Source organism: Delphinapterus leucas, chromosome 1 (genome assembly GCF_059928025.1).
Source record: "Delphinapterus leucas isolate spDelLeu-1000000601 "Yukka" chromosome 1, BTC_Dleu_Yukka2, whole genome shotgun sequence".
Classification (NCBI taxonomy): domain Eukaryota; kingdom Metazoa; phylum Chordata; class Mammalia; order Artiodactyla; family Monodontidae; genus Delphinapterus; species Delphinapterus leucas.
In genome coordinates this window covers 90,314,733-90,339,662 of record NC_143129.1, presented here as the reverse complement: position 1 = coordinate 90,339,662, position 24,930 = coordinate 90,314,733, and the positions used below count along the sequence as shown (strand labels likewise).

Here is a 24,930-nt window from a genome sequence, read left to right as displayed (position 1 = left end):
GTGAGATCAACTGTGCAAACACCTGTTTAGCTGCTAGAACCACTGTGTCAGCATTTAGGGAGCTTTAATACAGCCACAAGTACTGGTGCCAGTGAAGGGACTCCTGACTGCCTGTGATCTGCTCAGAGGCAAAGCTATTTGTTGGTAGCTCTTTGTTTTTGGTGTCACCATTTTCTTTTTCCTTTCTGTACAGCTGGTAAGACAAATGGAGATGTGCGTCTGTCACTGTGGATCTATCAATGGTTTGGATTTTCTGGATAGAATCTTGTTTAATGGAGCCAGGTCTTTTTCTGCCTGAGTTTTTTTCCCTATGTGTAAAGCATTTTGTTGTTGTTGTTGTCGCTAAAGTGCTCTGATGTCCTGGCACTAAAACACAAAACACACACACACACACACACACACACACACAGTGCTTTTATCGCTCGTCAAGAATGGAGGCTCTGAATGGTGCTTGGAATGCAGTTGGGACAGCGCTGTGTGAGGTGAGCAGACCTCATCCCTCATAGGTGGCTGCTGCTTAGCCTGTTTTGTATTCTGTCATCCTCCCTGATCCTGCGTCTGCTCGGTCTACCCTGTCATGTTGTTCTCTAGAAAATCAGGTCACCCTGTACCTAACTTTCCCCTGGTCAATGACTTTTAGCCACTTATTGGGCTTGTTGTGCTGTATCTAATCCTTGCTCAGCCTAGCCATGTGCGCTGCCATTAGAGAACACTACAAATCATCGCTTGAGGACCATAATATCCACTCTAATGGTTAGAACACAAGGTTGCCCTCTCCCTTGTGTCCAAGCAGCAGTTGTAAGCTCTTGGAATAGGTCCGTCATTGCCTTCTTAACAAATACAGTGTCTTCTGAGTTGGGGTCTCAAATCTCACTCCTCAGAGCATAGTTTTCTTTATTTTTTAAAATTAATTAATTAATTATTTTAAATTTTTGGCTGAGTTGGGTCTTCGTTGCTGCGCATGGGCTTTCTCTTTGATGCGGTGTGCGGGCTTCTCATTGCGGTGGCTTCTCTTATCGCGGAGCACAGGCTCTAGGGACGTGGGCTTCAGTAGCTGTGGCACGCGGGCTCAGCAGTTGTGGCTCGCAGGCTCTAGAGTGCAGGCTCAGTAGTTGTGGTGCATGGGCTTAGTTGCTCTGTGGCATGTGGGATCTTCCCGGACCAGGGCTCAAACCTGTGTCCCCTGCATTGGCAGGTGGATTCTTAACCACTGTGCCACCGGGGAATTCCCAGCATAGTTTTCTTTAGAGCATGCTCATTCATGTGCTTTCTCTGCTACCAGAGTTTGGCACCTGTTCCCCAGCTGTCACTTATGGATTTCCCTAGTAGGAACCATCCCTAACCACTTGCCATCAGGCAAGTCACTTAGTATATTTGAATCATATATCCTTCTTAAGTAAATAAGAGTAACATTCCTCCCATCCTTCTTTCTTGGCATTGTGCCAGGGCTGGGGGTGGGGGGGGTGCTGGGATTATCCAATGAGACACAACTTGTGAATATCCTTTACAAAATATAAGACGCTGCATGAAAGTTAGCAGTCGTTGTAATAACCAAGAAGCGTCTCTAGGAGGTGGGAGGTATATATACAGCAATAGCTAAGCGCGTCTCTTTTATTCAACACACCTGTATTGAGTATGTGCCAAGTACCGTGATCAATAAGACACAGTCCCTGCATTAGGAACTTAAAGTCTTGTGTTATGGACAGACAAGAAAACAGATGCTTACAATTCAGAGAGATAAGAACTATGGTAATGCTAAGTCCCGTACGGGAATGCGCAGAAAACACATCTACCCTAGACTAAGAGAACTCCGAGAAGACCTCCTGGAAGAGGTGTGGGGCATGAGCAAAGCTGAGCCAAAAGAGAGACTGGAAGACGGAGGCTTCTGGGGGCTGTAAGTTGTTCAGTATGGCTCTAAGAGTGAAGTCCAGAGGTAAGGCTGGAGAGGCAGGCAGAACTAGATTATGGGGTGGGGGGGCGGTTGGAACACTGAGGCACTACTGAAAGGTTTTAAGAGTGACACTCAGATATGTCTAAAAGCCACATGAGGAATATTTTGGAAAGAGGGAAGACTGAATGGGGAAGATCAGTTAAAAGGCTACAGGGATAAACTAGTTAAGAGATTACAGTAGCATTCTCTAAGCTAATGCTGGAGGATTGAAAAGAAGTAGATGGATTCAAGAGCTATTTGGGAGGTAAAAATCAATAAAATTTGATGTTTAATTAGATATGAGGCTTGGAGTAGAAGAGATAGTGAAGGGTAACACCCTTATTTCCAGCTTGACGAACTGTATGGATGGTGGTGCCATTTACTCAGGTCAAGATCATGGAAGGAGAAGGATGGCCATATAGAAAGATGATAATTTCAGTTTGGGCTGTGACTCATTTTCAGGGCTTATGGAGTCCATGTAGAGACAGACATAGTATTTGGCTATTCTGATATTTATTTCATGATGCTTGGCTGCTCATAACTGCAGGAAGGGACAGAATTAAAGAGTACATTGTTCTTACGTGACTGCCGATGCTGGCTCGACATAGAACTGATGGCAGACACTGGCTGACCAGCAACTGTTTGTGTGTGGTCTGGCTCAAACAAATGAGTGATGCCAATTAGACTTCGTCTCTGGAGAGTTTCAATGAAGCCACTGAATACTGCCAGTCATTAATGGACATTGGTGTTGGAAGGTCTTATAGAGTCAGGGGCTGTGGTAGCAGTCACTGGGGCCATAAGTATGTTGCTGAGAGGGCAGCAAGTTGGTCCCCCATTGTCTTCCTGAAAGGCCTGAAAAGAGAGGAGGATGGAATAGACACAGACTGATGAACAACTGGGTGACCATGTCACCCCTTCTGAGAGAGAAAGACAGAGACAGAGAAAGAGAAGATGTCTGGTTTATTTTCTAATTTTTACTTCCAGTTTCCTTGAGCCTGGCTGTCCTTGTTCTTTCTATTCCTTAATCTCTCTCTCTCTCTCTCTCTCTCTCTCTATATATATATATATATATATATATATGGATATATATACACACATACATACACACACTCATATATATGCACACATACATGTACCCACACATACATACACACGTATATATACATATATATGTTTAAGTGTTACATAAACATATTCAAAATTTTTTACTTTAGTTCTTTTAAAAGTGTGCAACCAGAAAAGTTGTAATTAGGATGGAAATTGGTACCAGGAGTGGGATTTCAAGTGCTAGAGCCTTAAGACTTGAGACCAGCTATGGTATCATTGGAATGAGACATAATAAAAAACTTTCATTATAGGATAGGAAGTTTGCAGTCTGTGATTTTTGGTGGAAAAACACTAATTAAGTTGTCACCTGCTATCCCTTGAGACCCAGACCATAGGCACACCAAAGGTGAAACTTTGGGAGGCTTGATGCCTGAATGTAAGGATAATGAAGTAGATAACTTATTGCTTGAAACCTTAGATAAGGGCCAACAGCAAAGAGACAAGTTTCTGTCCAGAATACCTGTCTATGAGCAAATGAGAAAAACAGGGTGATTATGTAATTCTGGTGCAGGAAGCCCATTTTGCCTGTAGCTGGAGCTGTCTGATTACTTAGAACCAAGTCCAAAAACCAGTGAGCCCTGCCAAAGTTTGGTCTGGTCCTAATTTTCTGTCTCATTGAGTTTCTAGTGCCAAAGTTAAAAACTCTGATAGACAAAGATGGATGTTCAGGCCATGGGAAAACAATTATTTGGGAGGAGAAAGGGTTGCTGGAGAAGATGACACACCCCACAAGCTCCTCCTACGTATTTCTCACTCTGCCTTCCCCAAGAAGAACCCTCCCACTGAGAGGCAAGTCTCACAGCCAGAGTTGGAACTTGGATAAGGAAAGACAGGTTAGGAAAGACGAACCAAGTGTTTTTCAGCTACATCCCTTCTGTACCATGTGGCATCAGCCATTAAGAGAAGGACAGTCAGACTGAAGAAGCTAATCCTGGGTTCTAAACAACAGATTTGTGGACCTGGTCCTCAGGATTCATTTGGGCTGTGAAGGATAGGCAGCCTCTCAAGGACATTGGCCTTTCTGTGCCAGCTAGGGGTTCCCTGTTGCTTTGGGATCTGATATATGCTTGGACCAGGAGCCACTGTATGATTCTTGTCCTAGAGATTTCTTTCTTTCCTCTATTTGTCAAAGTGAATGATTTTCCCCCCTGCTGTCATCCTGTTTTTTTTCTCCATTGTTGGATATCAGGGGAATGGCAGGGGTTACATTTACCATTTAGCTCACAGATTGCAAGAAAGCGAGCAGTCATATTTGGACAGGATCTCACAGAAATAGAAGAGGAATAGACAGAGACTGAATGTTGTGGATTTTGGGGCAAGCAAGCAATCTTTGAGATGGCCTTAGGATACTCACCAACTCTGGATGAGGAGCAGAATGTGACTGTGACTTCCTGGTGTTTCTGTTGGGGAGGTGTATGATTTGTAGCTGTAAATGTGATCAAGTTAGGTGAGAGTGTCTTTGGAAATGTTTGAAGAGGGAAAAGTTCTGTGTGCCAGGCAGGGAAGCAGAAGAATGAAATTGACAGGCCTTTATTACTTGTCCTGTCCAGTGATGCTAGAGGGACAACTCTATCTATCGCATGATTGCCTCCCTCTATCGTGTCACAGCTCTTGGACCCATGATGGACACCTAACCCCGGGCATCCAATCCTATGACTTCTGTTGTCTGGATTGAGTGGATAGAATCATCCAAGCAGACTCTTTCTTCCAACACTTGCACAAGGATTCATGGAATCTATTGCCATTTGGAGTGGGCTCTGGAGTTGGGTCCTATGCACTTGGGGGTTAATGAGTAGGCAGAAGAAGGTGATGGGGTGTGAGATGATAGCAGAGCAGACCCTGGAGGGTGGGGAGACAGAACTGCTGCTTCTGTTCCTAATGGGTTTCTCCTGATTTCAATTCCAGATCCTCTCATATCTGGCAATGTTTTATTTTCTGTCATTGGAGTTCATTGGATTTCTGCTTACTTTAAATCCCACACTGTAGCAGAAATCTAGAGTTCAGGAGAGAGATCTGGGTGGAGATATGGTTTTTGGGCCCATCCACATTTCCATGGAATCAAGACCCTGCGAGTAGATGAAATCACCTAAGGAAGGTATAGAGGGAAACAGAAAATGTTGCTTTTTTGATAATTTTAAATACTTTACATGCTTTAAAAGACACTAAGTCCTTGTGTATATGATTTTACTTTCCCATCTAAATAACTCTGTGAAGTAGCTATTATTATTAACTTATTTTTACAAATAAGGAGAGGTGATAATGAGGGTTGAATCACTTTGCCCAGGTCACACAGCCTATAGCAATAGCAGCGATGGGCCCTGTCTTCTGACTGATCCATTTTTAATCCCCCGATAGGAACAGATAGGGACCCACGGAGCCAAGCTGTTTGCTCTGGGTAGGAATCTGGGGGGATCATTCTCCCCTTGAGGTGGGCACCACTTTGTAACTCTAAGAACCAGCATTGCCTGCTATTTGCAGAGAACTTGTCAAGAGAGTAAATGAAATGAGGGACGTTTCCTCCTCCCTGATCCCCACGACGAGCCTGCTGGTCTCCAGAACCTTTAAAGGAAGACCACTGATGCCCCATCATCGCAGCAGGGAGGGACCTGTGCTCGAGAGTTATCCCTCCCTGGGACTTCCCTGGTGGGCCAGTGGTTAAGACTGCGTGCTCCTACTGCAGGGGGCACGAGTTGGCTCCCTGGTTGGGGAAATAAGATCCCCCCCACACAAAAAAATGACAAAGTTATCCCTCCCAAGGTCAATTCCCAGTCCCTCTGAGATGCGTTTAATGCCCCCAAATTTTACTAGCTGGGGGTGGGTAGTGGGGGGAGATGGTAAATGGTATTTTTTGGACAGAGGGTTAGTTTGGGAAATGCTGAGTTAAATAAACATAGAGATTTCTTTACCACACTTCTCAGAGCGTTAGATGTGTTAGTGTGCATCTCCCCAAGGAGCATATTATGGAAAGAATTTCCTAAACCTACTTGACCCCAGAAAGCTTCCGAATGTGGTTGTGTTCTGATGGGGGAGGGAGAGATACTGTGGAGGTGGGAGGCCGGAGGCTCAAACACACCTCCTGGGTAAGCAACCACCCCTCTCTATTTGCAAGCTACTGGCCTGGACGGGAACTCTCCTGACTGATAAGTGTGTGTGTGTGTGTGTGTGTGTGTGTGTGTGTGTGTGTTTAGCAAGTGTGTATTTGTGTCTATGCACCCACGCAAGCAGACAGAATTCCTGGCCATCAGCTCAAAGGCAGGAACCAGATTGATTTTTATCACTTAGCCCTTAAGGTCTTTCATCTAATATTTGCTCAGGTCCCTTTGAGCTTTGAGGACTCCCTGTTAAATAAGGCACAGCCTGCCTCACATGGTGGTGGTGGGGTGTGTGTGTGTGTGTGTGTGTGTGTGTGTGTGTGTGTGTCTCCAGTTGGTTGGAACGGGGCAGGGCAGGGTGGGAGAGCTCATTATCATTCTTATCAAAGTTGGCTTATTATATCGTTTTTTCCAATAGCTACTTTCTACTAAAATTATATTTTCACCATGATGTTTGTGATCTCATGAATTCTGTTTTTGAAAGTGCTCATTATAAAACCTTTCAATGCATATTTATTATATGTTTTAATAAAATCCTAATAAGTAAAAAAAAAGAAAAAAAAGTCTAGGAAGGAGACAAGGCAAGATAAGAGGACACTTGGGCCCTTGCTGCTGGCCCTGACCCCTTGGGGGCCCTCTCTTTGGCCTGCCCTACCTACTGAGGATGGGTTGGAGGAGCCTTGCAGGGAACTTCTCTCAAATTGACACCCTCTGTTTATTTTTGCACCCCTAATTACCCTTTCAACTTGCCCTGGTTTATTTTTAGAGGTTTCCCATCCCCCTCATTAACAGTTCATACAGCTCCTGTCTCACATTTCTACCATTTATACCCTTAATTAAACACCATGGCCTTTGTTATCTCTGAATACTCACCTTGTTAGAATTTAAATGGAAAGACTCCCAGCTTTGGCCTTACTGATTTTAAGCATTCCCTCCCCTTCCTACAACCCTTTTGTGTGCCCTGGGGTTGTCGAGAGCGCTGTCTCCCCGGGGTTTTCTCTGTTGCCTTTTGGTTATTCTTTTTCATAATCAAGGACTGAGCATGTAGAAGAAGAAGGTTTGAGTGGGTGTTCTGTCTTGTGTTTTGGTTTTGTTTCGTTGATTTTTTTTTTTGGCACCCTTGGCCTCCTTCCTCTACCTCTGCCTGAAATTATGAGGAAAGAGGTTGGTTGGGATCTTTTCAAGCTTTGCCATCCAATGTGTAAACAGAACAGCGATGCTTAATTAAATGCACACCAGGACTCAGATCCCTGATCTTACACCTGCTGATCCTCCCGTCTCATCAGGAAGGTGCTGCCTAATTACCTTTTCCTGCTGGCCCAGTTTATATTCAAAGCCTCTTAGTGGGAATGGCCAAAGTATTGAAAGCATCTATCATCAGAGACATAGATTCCAGGTACCACTTTGCAGAGGAAAGAAGGCTGGCATGGGACAGGAGCAGCGCTTTGTCTGGTGACACTTGGTGGCACGGGTCCAGGTTTCTAGGGCAGAAAAGAAGATGCTTCCTGGGCGGTGTTTGGGGACCTGTGGAGGAGCCAGCACTTTGGGCAAGCAGCCAGTGGCCTGTCCTTCATGGCTTGGGCCCAATTTGCCTTGTGGAGCTCACAGCCTCCCCGGCAAGAGACAAACCTGCTGTCCATGCTGACGACTCAGGGGTGCAGGCTGTGATGGTGCCCCCGCCTGCTAGAAGCAGGACAGAGTAGTTAGGGTCAGACTTTTCCAGGTTTTATCCTCAGCTCTTCCCCTTGGCCTTAGACAAGTGACTTGACATCTCTTACTTGTTTCCTCATCTGTATAATGAGATAATACTAATTGTACCTACCTCCCTGTACTGACGTCAGAATTAATCAGGCAATGCAGGTAAAGAAACCGGCATGGTGACTGGCACATCATAACTATGTAACAGATAATAGCTGCTAGCATTAGTATTAGTATTGTTGGAAGGCAGTGGCCATGTGGTCCTAAGTGGCCGTTCTGGACCACGGGGCAGTGGGAATACTTAGAGAACCTTCCAAAGATGTATTCTCTTTAGCCTGTTTCTCCCAGAAATTATCCTGTGTTCTGTGGATGGTGTAGGATAATTCTGAGTCATGGTGATGACGTTGATTTTAGTGTGTAGGAGGGGTTATCTACTCATTCATTCACATGCCAACTTAGCCAACAGACATTTATCAAGCATCTACTATGCAAGGTGCAGTGGGGACATCAGCTCTCAAGCAGGCTCTACTCTGATGGGAAGACCCTAACTATGACATACATCAGAATGAAACATATTCTAGGAAGGAGATACAGAAGTTGGACTTAGAGGCACAGAGAAAAAGAAGCTGTTAATTTTGACCTGGGAGGTGCAGAACTCAGGGATGGCGGAGGAAGGACATTTGAGTAACAACATGAAGGACAAAAAAGATTTCAAAGGGGCTTCCCTGGTGGCGCAGTGGTTGAGAGTCCGCCTGCCAATGCAGGGGACGCGGGTTCGTGCCCCGGTCCGGGAGGATCCCGCATGCCGCGGAGCGGCTGGGCCCGTGAGGCATGGCTGCTAGGCCTGCACGTCTGGAGCCTGTGCTCTGCGACGGGAGAGCTCTCAGCAGTGAGAGGCCCGCGTACCACAAAAAAAAAAAAAAAAAAAAAGGTTTCAAGGCGAAGGAGGAATGGAAGAACACTCCAGGATGAGGGAACAGCATTAGCAAAGTCATGGAGAAGTGGAGATCCATAGTTGTTTGGGAAATGCAGCCTGTGTGGAGAGAGGGGAACATGGCATTGGACTTGAATGCTCCGGTAGGGAGTCTGAAGGAATGGGAGCGGGTGGCCAAAGAGACGTGACATCAGATCTTTTTTTCAGAGAGATAGCTAACTGGGACTGTGTGAAGGTAGGTTTGCTCCCAACATTTCACCACGAGGAAACCCCTTTCCTTAATTTACCTCCATAGATCTCACAGTTTGATTTGGGCCATTTAACAAATTCTATTTATTAACATCTGTGAGGCTGTATTGAGGTAAATGTACAGTTTCTAGTAGTTCCTTTAAATATTGAAGATCCATAGATAATCTGAAAGTGCCAGGTTGGGGACCAAGGGCATCGAGAGTGGTCAAAGAGCAGAGATCTGCAGACCCCTTAGTAAATGCCCACGGTCTCCTGGGCCAAAGTCGGGGGACTGAGCTTAGGCAGGGCTGTGCTTTCCAAAAGGCAGGGATAGGTGGGAGACAGTCTGTGGGTGCAATGGACAGGACCTGTGAGGGAGTGGGGCAGAGGAGAGGGAGGAAAAGAAAGAAGGTGATTCAGAGGCCCTGGGCCTGGGGATGAGACCATCCGTGGTGCATTAACCAAGGGAGGGGGGCATAGGAGCACTGGTGGCTGGGAGGGGGAGGAGTCAGCAGAGAGTGGGATACAGAGTTTGAGGGGCCTACAGTCATCCACGTGGAGTTCTCCAGCAGGAGGTTGGGAGCTTGGGGGGCATCTCAAGACATTTCCTCATGGGCAGAAAAACTGGGGCTCTGTTGACCTTCTATCCTCAGGCTCAATGCATAGGATCAGTGGGTGGGACTAGTGATCCTAGGCCTCCACCTTATCTTTTTTTTTTTAACATCTTTACTGGAGTATAATTGCTTTACAATGGTGTGTTAGTTTCTGCTGTATAACAAAGTGAATCAGCTATACATATACATATATCCCCATATCTCCTCCCTCTTGCGTCTCCCTCCCACCCTCCCTATCCCACCCCTCTAGGTGGTCACAAAGCACCGAGCTGATCTCCCTGTGCTATACGGCTGCTTCCCACTAGCTATCTATTTTACATTTGGTAGTGTATATATGTCCATGCCACTCTCTCACTTCGTCCCAGCTTACCCTTTCCCCTCCCCGTGTCCTCAGGTCCATTCTCTACATCTGCATCTTTATTACTGTCCTGCCCCTAGGTTCTTCAGAACCTTTTGTGTTTTTTTAGATTCCATATATAGGTGTTAGCATACGGTATTTGTTTTTCTCTTTCTGACTTACTCCACTCTGTGTGACAGACTCTAGATCCACCCACCTCACTACAAATAACTCAATTTCGTTTCTTTTTGTGGCTGAGTAATATTCCATTGTATATATTTACCACATCTTCTTTATCCATTCATCCGATGATGGACACTTAGGTTGCTTCCATGTCCTGGCTATTGTAAATAGAGCTGCAGTGAGCATTGTGCTACATGACTTTTTTTGAAATATTCCACCTTATCTTTTAACGTATGCTCCAATCAATCCCCGATCACATAGAGTCTACTTCCTAAAATTCTCCTGTATCTGCCCCTTGGAGCCTAGGCAATGCTTGTTGACTATCAGAAGGCAGAGATTGGGTTAGGAAGCAGGGTGGATGGAGGGGCTCTGGATGGCACTCTGCCACCACCTCCTGTGTCCGTGCCCAGCCTGTGGTCAGCCTGATTTAGAGCAGATGCTCTCAGTCATGATCAACCTCTCTGTCTCTGCTTTTGCTCTGTGGTGACAGAGCAAGGGTGTGGAATAGGAAGCAGATGGCTTGCCCTGCTGTACTCGGGACTGAATTGCAATATTGGTGGTGGGGGCACTGAGCAGAGTTTCCAGAGTGGGTACTTTTGCTGCTAACACCCCTTCCTGTTCAGGTTGACAGTGTGCTGCCCTTGGGGCTGCCAGACAGATACCTGGTGGGGGGCATAATCCCACCCCAAGACTTCCCATGAATGTGGCCCTCTGTGACTGCCCACTGTGTGGAATTCAGGAATTCAGAGCACAATCACCCTATGAGGTGGGTCTGGGTCAGGGTCTTCTTGATTAGGAACAGCTGTCCCACGCCAGGTAAAGCCAATCTCTAATTCTGGGACCAAACGGTCCTCTGTGCACGGGCTCGGACTTTACCAGCATCAGGATCATCTGCCAGCTTGTTGGAATACAGATTCCTAGGCTCCACCCCAGGTCTGGTGCATCAGAATCCCTGTGATAATGATTTACATTTTTAGCAAGGTTTCCAGGTGGCTCGAATGCACAGTAAAGTTTGAGAGCCACTGCTGGAGACCATCTGTATTACCATGACGCTTGGTTTTCTAGAAACTGTTTCCTGAACCACACGCTTGTGTTCTGAATCTGGGTACTTGATTCTGGTCTAGGCTCGTGTGTCCTCTAGCTTCTGGCCGTAGAGGTTTCCTCTCTTGCAGGCCCACCATGATGGGGCGCCTGGACATGCAGGGCAGCAGGGGGGGCTGGACAAGAAAAAGGGTCCGATCGTGTTCACCGATGTGGGGAGAGCTGGGAGTCGAGGATCAAACCAGCAGGATAATGCTGAAGTTCACAGACAGCCGAGGGAGAAGTTTGCTTTGGGAAATCCTGGGTTTATGCTGCAGCAGGAGGGCCTTGTCTGTGGCAGGTGGCAGTTTGGGTCTGGTGCTCCAAGGGTCATGGGCTCTGGGATGTGGACCACCATCGGCACGGAGGTGGTAGGTGACGTGGAGTTGGCGGTGGGTGAAATTGTCCAGGGAGAGGGTGGAGAGGTGGAGAGATGCCAAGCACTGGGCCTGGGGGCCTTCTCACTTCTAGGGATGTCGGTATAAGAGTTGGGATGGATGCAAAACAGGATCCTATGAAGGAGACCAGAGTCAGGTAAGGGGAGAGCCTCAAGGACGGAGAGCTGATGGTGCAGGAGGCACTCCATCCGGGAGCCACAGAGATGGAGTGGGAACACTTGCTTTAACAAGCCATTGGCTCTGCGTACTGGTGAGGAGACAGTGGAGGCGAGTGTTCACGAGCTTTGGCTCTGCTCTAAGTGGGGTACACTTGGGCGGTGGAGCACCTGTGCGTTTGGCTTCCCTGAGGGGCTGGCATGGACTCTCGCACAAGCGGGCTGCAAACAGGGCAGTAGAAGGGGAGCCCCTCCTCTGACATGTCACCGTGTCCTCCTTGTGCAACTTGGCTTGGCCAAGGCTGAGCTGTAACCGCTTGCCCCGTGCTGGCTTCCCATGCCCTGCTCCCCAGGCAGTCTAGAACACCATGGCCCTTCTCTGCTCCTCGAGCCAGAAACTGCACTCTGCTAAATGAGCTGGACTTGCTGGAACTTTCTCGTCCGCCTAGGCCACTTAAACTTCCAAATTGGTTGAACACCAGCTGGTTTTCCGTTTGGGTTTGAGTTGCCCCTCCTCCTTGCACCTCGGCGGCAGCCGGTGAGGTCGAAGAGACTGGCCGCTCAGCTGTGGCTGAATGTGGGGAAGCTCACTCCGGGGGGCAGGCATGGAGTTGGGGATGAAAACTGATCCGTGCCACTTGGCTTCACGTTTTTCTCCCCAAAGTGAAAACCCAGCTGGCTCGTTCTCCCTGGTTTGCTTCTGAAGCTGTATCCGGTATTTATAGAGGACCGAACCAAGGGCCAATCAGCTCGGAATGGAAATTCCTGAGCCTGGAGTTCTCTGGAGCAACCGGCTCTTGGCTTTCTCTCTCCCTGGAGTTCAGCTAAGGTTTTCTCTTGAAAACTTTCAAGTTCTGAGAAGTTTGAGGAGGCACAAATGGAGGATGGACATGACAACACACTGACTGTCTTCTCTTGGTGTGGACACCCTGTGTGCTTTTTGGGGTTGACGGCCGCGGATGGGTGAAGGGCCAGGAGAATGGATCAGTGGGGGACCCTGGGGAAACAGCTGCGGTGCCCAGCTCTCTGGGGGTGACGGGCATTGTCTACTGTTCCCGCAGCCTCTAGGACCTCCCACTTCTGAAATTATGTGCCCGTGCTGACCTACTGGGTATCAACCAGAATTGGTGGTGGTTGTTAGCACGAGCCTTCCACCTGCAAGGAAAAGGGGTTGTGAGAGATTTGACATTTAAAAAGACAGCTGGAATGAGTGAGGTATTGACTGACACATTAACTAAATGTCACCACTTTTGTTTCTGAAATTGTCAACGTTCAGTGCTTAAGTTATTCTAAATTAATTACATAGCCACTTGATTTATTCCTTACATTCCCCCTCCCTGCTCCCTCCCACCCTCTCCAAGCTTAAGAGCAGTACATTGGCTTATCCCCTTTGTTCTCAGGTTACTCAGTTGTGAAAGTGACAGGTCTTCAAGGAAAACGGAGAGCGTCCAGGCCGCTGTGCTGCAGTAAGCTCTCAGGATGCAGATCCGAGGTGGAGCCTGACCATGCCATCAAAGCAACTACACCCCTGTTTTACAGATGAAGGAAATGAGACCCAGAGAGGTTACGTGATCTGCCCAGGGTAGCCTGGAGAAGCTTGAGAAGGCAGGCAGGACTTAACCCACATCTTCTGGTTCTAGGTTCTTGAGTTTTCCAGATATACTGGGGTCAGAGTGTTGAATCCACCCTCACAAGGCAAATCTGGCAGGAAACAGGTAGCTGCTGGGATTGAAAGACTGGAGAATATAGTTCTACCCCCTGCTTCATTGCCAGGGAGAGAGCCCCTGGGAGCATAAGGGCAGCTCCAGGTTCGAGACCAGGGGTTACAGGAAGAACTTCTCTGCATAGCAAGTCACGTATATTTGGATCATTTGGGAAAGAAAGTTCCTGGTAATTGAAGGATGACAGTGTCTGAAGCTCGTCTGGCCCTTTGATTTCACAATCCATTTTAACTACAGTGTGTCATTGTCAGTAATTTCTCCAGGGAGATGAAAGACCATGGTATAAAGGGCCATAGCCCTTTCCACCATGATTAGCAAGTCCTCTGTCATCTCAGGGACTCACGTTTCCGAAAACACTTAGAATTTCTAGCCACGAGTTTTCATTCCTTATTGCTCCAGACTGAAGGGGCCTCACAAACCTGACTCAGGCACAGATTGCAAGGTGAAGCCACAGAGAAAAGAACTGCTACATGTCTCAGTATGCCTGAGGCTCCTGCCCACGTTGGCGCTCTGTGTCTCTCTGGATAATTCCTGATGTGTCACCAAACTTCCCCAATCTGTGCAGAAAAAAGAGCCACCTGGGGAAAAGAGTCACATACCTCCCCACTCCTACCCCCCGGACTAATTTACCGCGAGTTACTTGTCCTCGGCTGAGATCCCTGTAGGAGGAGACTCACCACTCTGGTTCTGAAAGGAAAGAGATACAAGAAGGCAGAGCTAGCCTGTGTGAATTCCTGAGTTTCCAGGCTTCCTCTGAATTCTTCTGCCTGTCCTCTCCCATGGCAGCTCATCATCAGTTTCCCTTCTCATCCCGTCTAACGGCAGAGGCTTTGTTCGGAGCTGCACATGGTAGAGTGATGAGCCCTTGACTGTGCTAACACTGCTTTCCAGTAGAGCTGCTGAATTACAGCCTTCACTCTTCCTTGTATTGTCCAACATAGAACACATTTATGGGCTGACTAACTGGGGCTGGGTGTGATGGGCAGACTCCCCAAGTCTTTAGCTGTTCCTAGAGGAGTAACTGATGTAGGGAATCAAGTTAGTATGCGTGACTGAGGGTTCACAAAGAGGTCATTGTAGGGCTGTCTCCAGGAAGGGATGAGGCTGGGCTGTCAGAGGGTACATTTGGGGTGCGCCATGAAGGGGATATGCATAGATGGCTGGGGTAGGAAATCCTTCTCTAGGATGCCTTAAATCTCTGGTATATCTCTAGCATTGCCCTTACCATATTGTAGAATAATTTTCTATTTTTGTGTCTATCTCCTCATCTGAATTGTGAGCTCCTTGAAGAGCTATGTTTTGTTAGAAGACAGCTTGGCATCGTGCTTAAGCATGTGAGCTCTGGGATTTAGATATCTGGGTTCAGCTGTGTGACCTTGGGCAAGTTTCTTAACCTCTTAGGGCTAGAGGAAGAATTAAGTGATATAATGGATGTAAAGAACTTAAAACAGTGTCTGGCATATAGGAAATGTTTTGTGTTTGTTAGTTATTATTAATCTGTGTGCCCTCAGCCCTAGCATGTTACCTGATATATACTAGCTGCTCAACACGTTTGCTGAGTGAATACCTATGTGCATGCAGAAGCAGATGAGCCTTCATTCATGGGAATGAGTCCAACTGAAGTTCTTGAGTGTTCTGGAACTGAGTGGGCAGGAAAGAGAAACTGGGCTATAGGGTTGAGTTTGGTCAGCAGGTTGGGAGTTGTGCCAGGACATTTGCAGTTGTGGGAGGTGACTTCTACAGAAACTTGGCAAGAGTTGAATTTAGTGTAAAAGGTCTAGTTAGCTGGTTTGAACTCCATGACTTGGTCCTGCACCAAGGATCACAACATGTGTTTAGAAGTAGGAACCCCAGAGGTGAGGATGAATTTGTGTACAGATTGTCAGAAAATGGCATTTGTGGGTGATTACAGTGTCCTTAAGAGTTGGATCTCTATCAATACTACCCAAAGCAATCTACAGGTTCAATGTAATCCCCATCAAAATCCCAATGATTTTTTTTTTTGGAAATAGATTCATCCTAAAATTCATATGGAATCTCAAGGGACCCCAAAGAGCCAAAAATAATTTTGAAAAAGGACACAGTTGGAGAATTTACACTGCCTGATTTCAAAACTTACTACAAAGCTATAGTAATCAAAACAGTGTGGTACTCACATAAAGACAGACCTATAGACCAATGAAACAGAATAGAGAGCCCAGAAATAAACCCACACATATATTGTCAAATGATTTTCAACAAGGGTGCCAAGATCATTCAATGGGGAAAAGACAGTCTTGGCAACAAATGATGTAGGAAAAAACTGGATATCCACATGATAAAAGAATGAAGTTGAACCCTACCTCACAGCCTGTACAAAATTTAACTGAAAATGGATCAAAGACCTAAGTATGAGAGGTAAAACTATAAAACTCTTAGAAGAAAACACTGGGGGAAATCATCATGGTATTGGATTTGGCAATGATTTCTTGAGTATGACACCAAAAGCACAGGTAACAAAAGAAAAAATAGAAAAATTGGATGACATCAAAATTAAAAACTTTTGTTCATCAAAGGACGTGATCAACAGAGTAAAATGACAGCCCACAAAATGGGAGACAATATTTGCAAATCATAAATCTGATAAGGGGTTAATATCTAGAATACATAAAGAACTCTTAAAACTTAATAAGGACAACAGCAAAAATTCAAAAATAAGCAAAGGACTTGAATAGACATTTTTCCAATGAAGATATGCAGAGGGCCAATAAGCACATGAAAAGATACTCAGTGTTACTAATCATTAGGAAAATGCAAATCAAAACCACAACAAGATACCACTTCATACATATTAGGATGCTTACCATCAAAAAATCAAACAATAACAATTATTGGTGAGGATATAGAGAAATTAGAATCTTTGTACACTGCTTGTGGGAATGTAAAATGGTGCAGCTGCTATGGAAAATAGTATGACGGTTCCTCAAAGTATTAAATATAGAATTACCATGATACAGCAATTCCACTTCTGGGTATATGCCCCTCAAAATTGAAATCAAATCAAGGATACGAAGAGACACTTGTGCACCTACGTTCATAGCAGCATTATTCCAATAGCCAAAAGGTGAAATGTCCACTGTGGATGAATAGAAAGCAAAATATGGTACATACATATAATGGACTATTACTCAGCCTTAAAAAGGAAGGAAATTCTGACACGTATTATAACATGGATGAAACTTCAGGACATTATTCTAAGCGAAATAATCCAGGATGAAGAATAAACGTCATGGGAATTCCCTGGCAGTCCAGTGGTTAGGGTCCCACACTTCCACTGCAGGGGGCACATGTTCAATCCCTGGTCAGGGAACTAAGATTGTGCAAGCTGTGTGGTGCAGCCAAAAAATAAATAAAATAAAAAGAATAAACATCATATGATTCCACTCTTATGAGGTACCTAGAGTAGTCAAATTTACAGACAGAAAACGGAATTATGGCTGCCAGCGGCTGGAGAGAGGGAGTGGTGGGGCTGGTAAATAATGGGTGTAGAATTTCAGTTTTGCAAGATGAAAAATGTTCTGTGGATGGATGGCAGCAATAGTTGCACAAAAATGTGAATATATTTAAAGTCACTGAGCTGTACACTTAAAGATGGTTAAAATGGGAAATTTTATGATATGTATATTTTACTACAATTAAAAAAAAAAAGGCAAGAGCATAGCTGAAGTGGAAAAAAAAGAGGTGGGTCCCTGCAAATGTGGGTGAAAATAGACTAGTGAGTCAAGTTACGTTTAAGCACTTTGGATTAACTTGTTATGAAGAAGTATTTTATGAAGCCTTTGATTGATGTTTTTGTTCATTAGCATTTTCATCGATTAGCTTCACTTGGGGACACCTCCATTATTATTCACATCACTTCTGTTCTCCTTGACCTCTCAATGTTTACAGGTCCTGAAGAACATCTCTTTGAGACTCTCCTTGTATTGGCGTGGCAGCGTCAGCCTCCTGTCTTCACATCTCATTTTGGTGTGTAAGCTTTCTGTAAATTAACATCTCATGCCTGACCTCTCAGCCAAGTAGCATGTTGGACTGCAGCTGCCTGCTAGACATCCTTCCAGCATCTCAAACTCAGCTGGGCCCAAACTGGACTCATCGGTTTTTCTCTTGTTCTGCTGAGTTTCTGGTTCCCTTGGAAGGCACCATCATTCTTCTGGTGCCTCAAGTGTAAAGCCAACAACTCTGAATCCCGTTTCCCTCTCCCTTCTTCCAGATTTGCTCAGCTGTCAGCTCTGTGGTGTTTTCCACCTGTGATCACCACATCCTGTGCATGCGCCCTTGTTTCCCTGTGCACTGCCTATGCTAGCCCAGCCCTTGGTCCACTCAACTGCCTGCTGGTCTCTTCGTCTCCAGTCTCTCCCAATGGGCTTGCCACAGCTGTGTGGGGGGTGCAGCTGCGACCCAGCCAGAGGAAAGCCAGGGAAAGGCCAGTCCTGTTCCCTGAGCTAGAAGATCAGACATGAGGATAGGGCTTACTTCAAAGAGGAGCAGAGCAGGACAGGACAAATCAGAAAGTCCCGAGTGGCTTGTCGCTGAGAAATAGCCTGAGGAGGTAAGACTGGGTAAGTGGATGAGGTGTGGCAGCTGGGCGAAGTCTCAGATGCAGGCAAGTTTTGAAGTTCCAGGTGATCAGCTCTTTTGGGAGCAGAAGCCTAGCCTCCAATGGGGGGTGGGCAGCAAGTCTGTTTCCCAGTGGAGGCAGCTGGCAAGAAGTACGCGGGGACCAGGGTAGGGGAAAGGAGCGCTTCTCGGGCAGAAGTCCAGCATTCTGTCTGGGAAGAGCGGTGCAAGCAAGGGGGCAGTGGTGCTCAGGGGGCTCCTTTGTCTCCCCTGGATGCAGGTGGCTTGGCAGCCCTCAGAATTCCTCAGCTCTGGGTCTTCACGTGTATGGACCCCTCAGCCTGGAATGTGCCCCCTCCTCACAACTCCTACCCATCCTTAAAAGGTCTAGATCAGGGGCCCCTTCTTCCTTGAGCTGTCACTCCATCTGCAGAGCTGTGGTATTCTTTCTTGGACTTCTGTAGCCTTTTATTTCACCTCCCTTCCTGCATTTACCACTTTCTACCTTGGACTAGAGTTACTTATATTACCAAGTTACTAGACTAAAAAGCTTTTTGTGGGCAAGATTCAAGTCTGAGGCTAGCACAGGTGTGTGGCCCAATATATAGCCGTGTGACTCAACGTACAGTCCTTGATTTCATTCAAAAATGAATAGACCACAGTTTCCCTTTATTGGTTTCTTGGAATCAGACCTTCAGTGGCTGTCACCCTTCACGGGTCTGTGAAGTTCACGGTGGTCCTACCAAGTCCTGATGACCAAATATTTCTACTTCTTCTTCCTCTGGGAGCTTGAACCCCTTATGTTTTGGAGGCCACATGAGTAGTTCTGGGCAATGAACTGTGAAGGAAAGTGACATATATTCCTTCTGGGCCAGAGCACTGAGGCCGGGATGAGACCCTTCCGAGTGCTCTTACCCTCGGGCGTGGCAACTGGCAATGTCTGAGATGTTGGCTGCTCTGTCATCCTGAGTTCCCCTGAATCATTCCGATGAGCAGAGCCCCGCCTTGCCGACCTGTGATGAACATATAGCATGAATAAGAAATAAGCCTTTGTTGTTTTCAGTCGCTGAAATCTGAATGTTGTTACTGCTGTATAACCCAGTCCAGCCAGCCAGACGCATTTACCCTGATGGCTGATCTGCTCTAGATGTGACTAGCACATCGGCAGATCCTGGTGGCTGGTGGGTGACCTGATGGGAAGTCAGAAGCAAGAGGAAGCTGCATCTTTGGGCAACAGAGTGCTTGTCTCAGCAGTTTGGCTCCCTTGGTGTCATCTCACTGTGGAGTGCCAGTAATTCAGATGCAGATGTGCAGGAAGAGATAGTACCTTCCACTCTCTACTCTATGGGTTGCTTTCTAAATTAATTAAAAGCTGGGGGTGAGCAGAGAGGATATTCTATTAAGTTAGAATGTTTTTGTTTTTCTTTTTCTTTTAATTTTCGAGTCTGCAACAGGATTTTCTCAAGTTGTGTTTTATGAGAATTAGCAGGATTCCTCTCCCGGTAGGCGAAAGCATTGCACTTTCCCAGTATGAGTGTGTGACCCCTTCCCTAGAGAAGCTTCAGCATCTGGAGTGGCTGCTTGTTGAGCTCAACAGCTGAGAAAACAGCAGAGCCCCGTGTACCAAATGCCCTGTGAGCTACAAACCTGACAAAACAGGTGGATTCCAGCCTTCCGGGGTACACAGGTATTCCTTGGGCAGAATAAAATATGAACAAGCCCTTCCGCTGTACCTTGATTGAAGAGAAGTGGTTATCTATGTGAAACACAGATTAAAAGTAAAAGCTTTCCAGTGTCCTGTGTGTGTGCTGACTGCTAAACCTCAGGAATGTACGATGATAAGAGAAACGGGCAAGAGGAGATTTAATTGAATAAAAACTCCAGGCTGTGACAAGGGTGGGACGACACAAAGCAGTAATTAACAGCATACTTTTTAAAATGACATTGCACCCTGAGTGTAAGGGGAGGGAAGGGGAGGGGAGAAGCATTCTTCAGCCTAGAAACACTGCTCCATAAAGGGAACTTTGCACTTTCAAAAAGACATCGATGTACAAAAGGCCCTGGTTATCATGACTTCAGCGAAGCCCACATCACCAACCCAAGAAAGAGGTTACTCGTGGCAGAGGAAGCTGACAAATGAATCAACCTTGTATTTCATTTTATTCTGCAACTTGTAACCATTTTATGCTCATCTTTGAGGGAGAGAGATCAGGGTAGACAACGAAATGGGCAGAAATTCAGGTTCCATTCATGGTTTGGGTCGAGGACTAGTCTCCCCTGAGGATGCTGGAGGCGGGGGTCCAGGAGCTGAGAGCCTCCCTGGTGTGGGCTCCCCAGACTGTAGACGTTTACTAAAACTGCCATAGCGGGACTGGTAGCAGTTGGTCAGGGTGGTGTGGAGGTTAACCATAACCTGCTCAGGAAATGATTTTTCACAGCCACTGGGGAGGCTCACTCGTGTGAGATAGCTGCTTGGACATAAAAGGAATGCCTCAGAGCAGTGACTCTTCCATGATTCGCACTGATCCTATTCCCTTCTCAGTCCTCCCCATCTGCCTACAGGTTTGAAGATGACAGCTGGAGATGCATTTCAAGCTCACTTCTGGAAGGAACCCCTCACAATAATTTCTGGGCTCCCTATGATGCTGGAAAGTCAATGTCCCCTTCATAGTTACAGGACCCCCAGCACCTGCCCAATGATTGAGATGGCCATCTTGATGGGGTCATTCTAGAGTCAAGAAACAGAATGAAGTTCATGGCCTGTTGGAAGTCTTGTCATGACCTTGAGTTTCTTCTTCTCTCAAGAGAACATCCAGCTGCAAGGCTCTTGACTGGGAAGGCCTGTCAGTCACAAGACATTTGGGGAGAAAACTTATCTTTACACCAATGACACATTAGCCCCAGCCTAAAGCTCAGTACAGGGTGAATTCTCAGTTTATCTACATTGTTTTAAGATGCAAACTTCTTTTGCCACAATATCCTGTTACCTCCTGCCCAATCTGGTCATTTTTAGGACTTAGGAGACACTACCCAAAGTAATATCAGCACGGAAACCTGATAACTTGGCTTAAAACAAGGGTTACTTTATTGAATCGCTGCTCCTAAAGCATGTGACATATGTAAAGAGTGAGACGCAAGGTGTGTGAACAGTTTTTACGTTCTTGACCTGCCATTGTTGAAGGAAGCGCTTCTTCAGCAGACTTCAGCAGCAGTCACACACACAGCTCTGGAAATTGGCATTTCACAGCCACAAACTGAAGTGAAAACCCACCCACACATCTACCAGGGCTATACAGACTGAGATGGAGCAAATCAATCTAGTTCTAGGGGGTTGGTGGGAAGGCCACTATTAACTCAACAGAAATGGACGATTACAATACAGAATAGTTCAAACATTCTTTTTTCCTAAACTGAATTTGACCTACGGTAGAGATCTAAAGAAAAAAAAAATCCTTCATTACCACTGAAACAAACACTAAAGTCCTTAATAATCTATAGAACTAAAGTTTAAGATGAACATTGTCCTAGCATCTAGGGGGCTGAAATAGACTTAAGCTGACTTGGTTTTAATCAAGAAGGTACTGTTCATAAAAAGACTACACCTATTCCTTGGATTTCAAAACTTCCCATTCAGAAAAGAACGTTTTATGTAGTTTTTTCTTTGATCTCTTTAGGCATTTTAAACATTTGCTTGATACTTCATGGAACTATAAAGCTAGGTATAATGCAGAAATCATTCCAGAACATATGTGCTTCCTTTTTCTTTTTTTACAAGAAGGTTATTTTTGAGAACAAAGATCTTGTTTTCAAACAAATATGGTCATTAACTGTGGCGCGCCAGAAAACATAGGGCATGTTCGTTTCAACAGAATTATTCCTAAAGGAAGTGACTCAGTTCCCATGAGGAATCAAGACATGTTCAATTCACGAGGACTGGGAGAGAGGAGCCCTGCACGACCAGCTGAAGGTTCACAGATAGCTCGGAATGCTCCCAATTTCAACATGGGGCCAGGAGTCCACATCTCGGTTTATGTCACATCAGCAAAGCGCTTCTAAGAGTCGTAAGTAGTAGCCTTTGTAAAGGTTCTTCGCCGAAGCCCACTTAACAAAGTAGCCATTGCCCATCCCACTTCCCTCTCCTCCGGGGTTAGGGAGTTCAGTGGAGACACAAAATTTCAGAAACTCAAACCACCTCCCCCTCAAAGACGACTATGTTACACTGTATTTAATAGAACCAATGTCGGGGCTCTCCCCTCTTTTTTTTTTTTTTTCTCTTCTTTTCTTCCTGACAGCAGATCCATAAAAAGTGAAAGAACCAGAAAAACATCACCTTGGGAGACAGAAAAGACTAAGACAGATCCGACCACACGACAATTGTCTCGGCCTTGACCTACACGGGGCAGCTAAGACTCTGGAGTGAGAGGCACTGCCCCTACCGCCACTGCTGCACAGCACTGTCTTTAGACGGTTGAACAAGTGCAAAAAGAACCCTGCTGAGTCTCGTTGGTGTGGCCCGGCCAGCGTGCAGCTCAGGGTGTCGGAGGTGGTCTCGGAGACGGGCACGAGCTCTCGCTGTCGAAGCTGGCGGCTCGGCCCTGCCACTGGGGAGGGGAGAAAAAGCCACTTACCCGTTGCCAAAGGAATGTACATTTCAACTTTTGAAGCTCATCCGGCCCATGCACTGAATTCACCTTTTCCCGGCTTTTCATAAGCTTTCGTGAATTTTGCTGTTAGCCATGCAAAAACGTAAGGAGACCAGCTTTCGAGCTTCTAGTTTGGAAGGCCTGAGTTTTAGAAAAGACCTGCTGCAGAGATAATGAAAGCTTTCTCTAGCGTGTGGAATGCATGTGTGCAGGTGTGTGTGTGTGCACGTGCGTGCGTGCACGTGCGTGCATGTGTGTTAGTTAATGAGGTGCTATGACTGGACCATTTCTGAATGCTTCAGCCATTTTTCACGCTGAAAATCGGATTTTGTTAGCAGCGAAAGAGGCCGTCTGCAGAGTATGCCCTTACGGCCAAGATCCTGCAATCATGAATTCTTAGCAATTTGTCTGGGAGCTGTTCGTGCAGCTAAAGCCCTGATCTCGCTTCAGCGCTGGGCTCTCCTCTTCAGTCTGAGCGCTTCCCGGGGGCCTTCACACTCAACTTGTGAAGAGGTGGGAGGAGATGGCAGCCCCCTGCCCTTTCGGGTGCCTCCACCTTTCTTTTCCTCCCTCTCCTGTCTCACAGGCTGCCACCCCCTCAGCCCGACTCTAACCCCTCTGTGAAGATGGTGATGTAATTAGGTGTAATGGAGTGAGGAGAGGGCTGAGGGTGGATGACCCACGCTTGGCCCATCGAACCCTTCTTTACATTGAAAAGCCAGGCAGAGCTGGAGCCATGTTTTCTGGACAAGGATCTGACCCTGTGAATATTCCAGAGCCGTCTGGTGACTGTATAACTTCAAAGCAAGTCAGTGTCCACTGCTCACTCCATCCCTTCTGTGAGCAGAGGAGACGCGATACTCTCCTAGGTGCCTGCGGGACAAGGCTCCAGGGAGAGAAGTTAGGTACGTGGGTGAGATGGCCTTTCTGAACCTGAAGTGCAGCCCCTTTTGCTTCTCATGGGTTTTTGGGGTCTCCATGTGGAGTGATGGGGCTGAGGAGAAGTGGACTACACCTCTGTGTTATGTGTAGGGGTAGGATGGGGAAGGACGCGGTCCCTTCTCCACCCCACACCTCACAACACAGCGCTTTCTAGACAGAGCCGAGCCACTTAAGGATTAGACCATCCCTTCCAGCATCTCCTGTGGGAACCCACAACGCAGAGGAGAGACCCAGACCTGCTGATTGCTTTCATGTTCCTGGCTCTTAGGAAAGCCTCTGTTACCTGTCCCCAGGCTTGGTACTTCATGGTCCTTTAGTACCCACTGGGCAAGCCAACCTGAAGATCTTTACAAGTAATCAAAGGCTGGACAGGCAGGTATTGATGACCACCATAGCGTGACCTGGGCCTGAGCAATCTTAGCATGCGAAACCCAGAGGCAGGTTTGGGGGATCATCGAGGCTAGCTCTTTTGTTCTTGCAGATAAGAAAACCAAGACGCAGAGGGGTCAACGCACAGCTAGTTAGGAGCAGAGCCAGGATCTGAGGCCAGGTCTCCTAACTCCGTCCACACTCAGTGTTCCCTCTGCTCCATCCTGTGGCCACCTTTGCACCTGGCCACATCAGGAGAAGAAGGAGACACACAATGGAATAAGAAACCTAACCTCTTTGGTGCCATACCAGGTACTTACTCCTAACTCCGGTGGCAGTCTCTCTGATTGCAGCATCCACGTGAGAGAAATCACAACCGAGGGTTTCCCTGGTGAAATATTTTACATAAATAAATGCCTGGTTTTTGAGCCCACTGTGACTTCTGACTCAAGTGTTTCTTAACCAGAAGGTGACATAAGATGATTACTAATGCTTTCATTTAACAGATCTTCATTTTAGAGCTTCTGCTTTTTCTGTTACAACCTTTAATGTCGGTGAAAGGTACATTGTAATTACCGGCTTCTCCCCTGGGTAAGCATGCCTCTTAAACAACCTGACTGATTGATAGGCCAGCTCAGAGGAGGAAAAAAAGAAACGGCTACACAGAGTACATCTTTTTTCCTTTATATAATAGCTCAAAGAGAAGTCGCACGGAGCATAATTGTTTATCCAGGACACATGAAAAAGGCACACTGGCTCCCCTGCCAGCCCCTGATTTTTCCTGTGAAGATAAACAGAGGGAGGAGATGGGGTTCCTGGACAATGGGAAGATGAATGGTTCCTGCAGGCTTATCATGGTGGCTCTGAAATAACAGTGAATTGGTCTCCGGGACACCAATGAGG

The 24,930-nt window shown here is 46.4% G+C and overlaps 1 protein-coding gene and 1 long non-coding RNA gene across 6 annotated transcripts in view; one reads left to right on the top strand and one right to left on the bottom strand.

Annotated features, from left to right (window-relative positions):
* LOC111180002 (uncharacterized) overlaps positions 1-24,517 on the top strand; it is a 51,677-nt gene extending 27,160 nt beyond the window's left edge. The window contains exons 2-4 of one of the 2 annotated variants that reach the window (XR_004022170.2): positions 21,943-22,134; positions 22,366-24,034; positions 24,140-24,517. This is a non-coding gene — a long non-coding RNA (uncharacterized LOC111180002). Of the gene's footprint in view, positions 1-21,942; positions 22,135-22,365 lie in introns of both variants that reach the window. The other variant, XR_004022168.2, reaches the window with a different exon arrangement.
* Positions 21,537-24,930, bottom strand: part of SYT6 (synaptotagmin 6) — a 58,492-nt gene continuing 55,098 nt past the window's right edge. For 2 of the 4 annotated variants that reach the window (XM_030759930.2, XM_022584009.3), the window contains one exon: positions 21,537-22,674. In XM_030759930.2, coding sequence (XP_030615790.1) covers positions 22,603-22,674 — 72 coding nt within the window. In that variant the 3' untranslated portion in view covers positions 21,537-22,602. Of the gene's footprint in view, positions 22,675-24,397; positions 24,416-24,930 lie in introns of those variants that run through there. The other 2 variants (XM_089917536.1, XM_089917540.1) reach the window with 1 other exon arrangement.